Source organism: Myotis davidii, unplaced genomic scaffold (genome assembly GCF_000327345.1).
Source record: "Myotis davidii unplaced genomic scaffold, ASM32734v1 scaffold770, whole genome shotgun sequence".
Lineage (NCBI taxonomy): Eukaryota > Metazoa > Chordata > Mammalia > Chiroptera > Vespertilionidae > Myotis > Myotis davidii.
In genome coordinates, this window is record NW_006282187.1 from 221,564 (window position 1) to 223,968 (window position 2,405).

The following is a 2,405-nucleotide window of genomic DNA, read 5'->3' on the forward strand; positions in this document are numbered from 1 at the left end:
GTAGGGAATCACATAGTCCCACAACCCAGGTGGCAGCCAAAGCCATCCTGGGAAGACTGTCCATTCCTCAGCTCACCAGAGCAGAGAGGACGAAGGGGAGGGGGAGGAGAAGAAGGATGAAGAGGAGGAAGAAGAGAGGGAAAAGGAGAAAAAGGAAAAGGTGGGGGAGAAAGATGTGGAGGATGAGGAAGAGAGGAGGAGAAGAGGAAGGAGGGAGAAGAAGAGGAAGAAGAGGAGGAGGACAAAGAGGGGGAGAGCTCTCTAAAACAGTGTTCTTCCCTGGGGAGAAAGGAATCCTAGTACCTGGTCCATATTTTTCTCCAGAGTCCTTGAAACCATGCTCTCAGAATGACAACCTTACCAGGTCCTTCTGGGCCTTCCTCAAACCCTTATGAGGTAGGTAGCATCAGGAGGTAGGCACCACCATACTCATATTATGAATGGAGACACTGAGGCTTACAAGTCATACTTTGAGGGAGTGGAGAGCAGGGCTTTGAACCAGCCTACCAACCCCACATCCAGCCTGTTGAACCACTGCCATGCTCCCATTCCCACACAGAGGTCAAGTTCAGTGTGTTTCAGATGTTCAGGTTGATGGAGTGCAACAAACAGTCAAGGTCACCCAAACCTAATGAGGAGCCACTCACTGGGGACTCAGTGGGCCTGACCCACTGAGTGGGAGCCTGGGAAGATGAATGGGCCTGCCTGGAGCAGGGCGCTGGTCAGAGTCCCTTCCATAGTTGAGCCCACAGCAGGCCAGGCTGTCCTTCTTTGGCACCTTCCAGCTCTTAAGAGCAGACCTAGTTTCTGGTGTCTCCTCATTTTTCCTCCCCTTCCACCATCTTAGTTTGGACATGCTCTCTGTCTAATGTTGATTTTTACCTCTTTTGGGAACCTACATCCAATTTTATACCACGGCAGTGACAGAGTAGAGTCTGAGATAAAAATGAAACTTTAAAAGTATCATTGCAAGGCTGCAGCTCTTCTACACTGAGGAATGCTGCAGAGTCACAGGTAAAAAAGACAGTGCTTAACAGGACAGCCAAAAGCACTCCCTCTACAAAAACGTCTTGGTTTCTTTACCTGCAACTTTATCCCGAATAAGTTTTGCAGACTCGACTTCACCAATACTGCTGAACAGACTTCGCAACTCATCCTGGGTCATGTTCTGAGGGAGGTAGTTGACTATTAAATTTGTTCTCCCGATGTCATCCCTGCAGTCTTCGGCCATGTGGTCTTCATAACCATTAGACATTGTATTTTTTAAAAATCTGCAGGGGAAAAAAAAATCAAGTAAATTCCTAATGTTCATATTGCAGAATGTGAAACAAAACTAATGACTGCATTAGCACTTAGTTTTCTCTTCAACCTATGTCCACACAAAAACCTGCACATGGATGTTTACAGCAGCCCCCAAACTGGGAGAAACCACGATGTCCTTCAGTAGGTAAATGGAGAAAAAAACATCTACACAAGGGAGTATTATTCAGGAATAAAAAGAAATGAGCTATGAAGCCATAGAGACATGGAGGAACCTTAAATGCACACCGCTAAGTGAAAGAAAACAGCTTGAGCCCTAGCCAGTTTGGCTCGGTGGATAGAGCATCAGCCTGCGGACTGAAGGGTCCCAGGTTCGCTTCCAGTCAAGGGCATGTACCGTATTTGCCGGAGTATAAGACGATTTTTTGGCCCTGAAAAATATGCCTCCAAGTGGGGGGTCGTCTTATACGCCAGGTACACTTCAGATAGACTGCCCATAGTGCTTGCCCCGTGCCATAGTGGCCTCCCAATGCCCGCCCACTTCATTCCACATACCGTTCAGGCATCAGCAGCGCTGCTGGGTGTATGCTCGGCTGTTATGCGATTTTGCTGTTATGCGATTTTACCACACTCGCAAAATCGCACACAGCCGACCATACACCCAGTATGATAGCACAAAATCGCGAATCGCGATACCATACTGGGTGTATGGTTGGCTGTGTGCGATTTTGCGAGTGTGGTAAATTCGGGTTACCGTATATTTCTTTACATATGCATTGAAGATTCGTGATTTTGCGCTATCATGATGCCTCTTAGAATGTTGAAGAGCTCGCACTTGCGCACTAGTGAGGTCCCAGGGAGATGCTGATGCAAGGGTGGACCAGACTGCTATAGTGACAGGGCGGGCAAACAGGGAGCAGGGACCAATCAAATCAGGCTTTGTATACAGCCAACAGCCAACCACAATACTGCCCCATTGTACAGTACAGCATAGAAAACGTCGACCAGTCAAACCCCTATCATCCCTATCATGGCACCAAGATGTCGTTGATGAACTTTTAATATCAGATGATGAAGAGGAGTTTGAAGGCTTTTAAGGTGAAACTGTCACGCCAGCAAACTTGCTAGGGACTTGCCCAGGAGAG

The 2,405-nt window shown here is 47.7% G+C and overlaps 1 protein-coding gene across 1 annotated transcript in view; it reads right to left on the bottom strand.

Annotated features, from left to right (window-relative positions):
* The window catches only part of ELAVL1 (ELAV like RNA binding protein 1), a 25,272-nt gene extending 23,996 nt beyond the window's left edge, over window positions 1-1,276 (bottom strand). The window contains exon 1 of the mRNA XM_006752721.2: window positions 1,084-1,276. Coding sequence (XP_006752784.1) covers window positions 1,084-1,255 — 172 coding nt within the window. The 5' untranslated portion in view covers window positions 1,256-1,276. The remainder of the gene's footprint in view (window positions 1-1,083) is intronic.
* Between the last annotated feature and the right edge of the window lie 1,129 nt (window positions 1,277-2,405).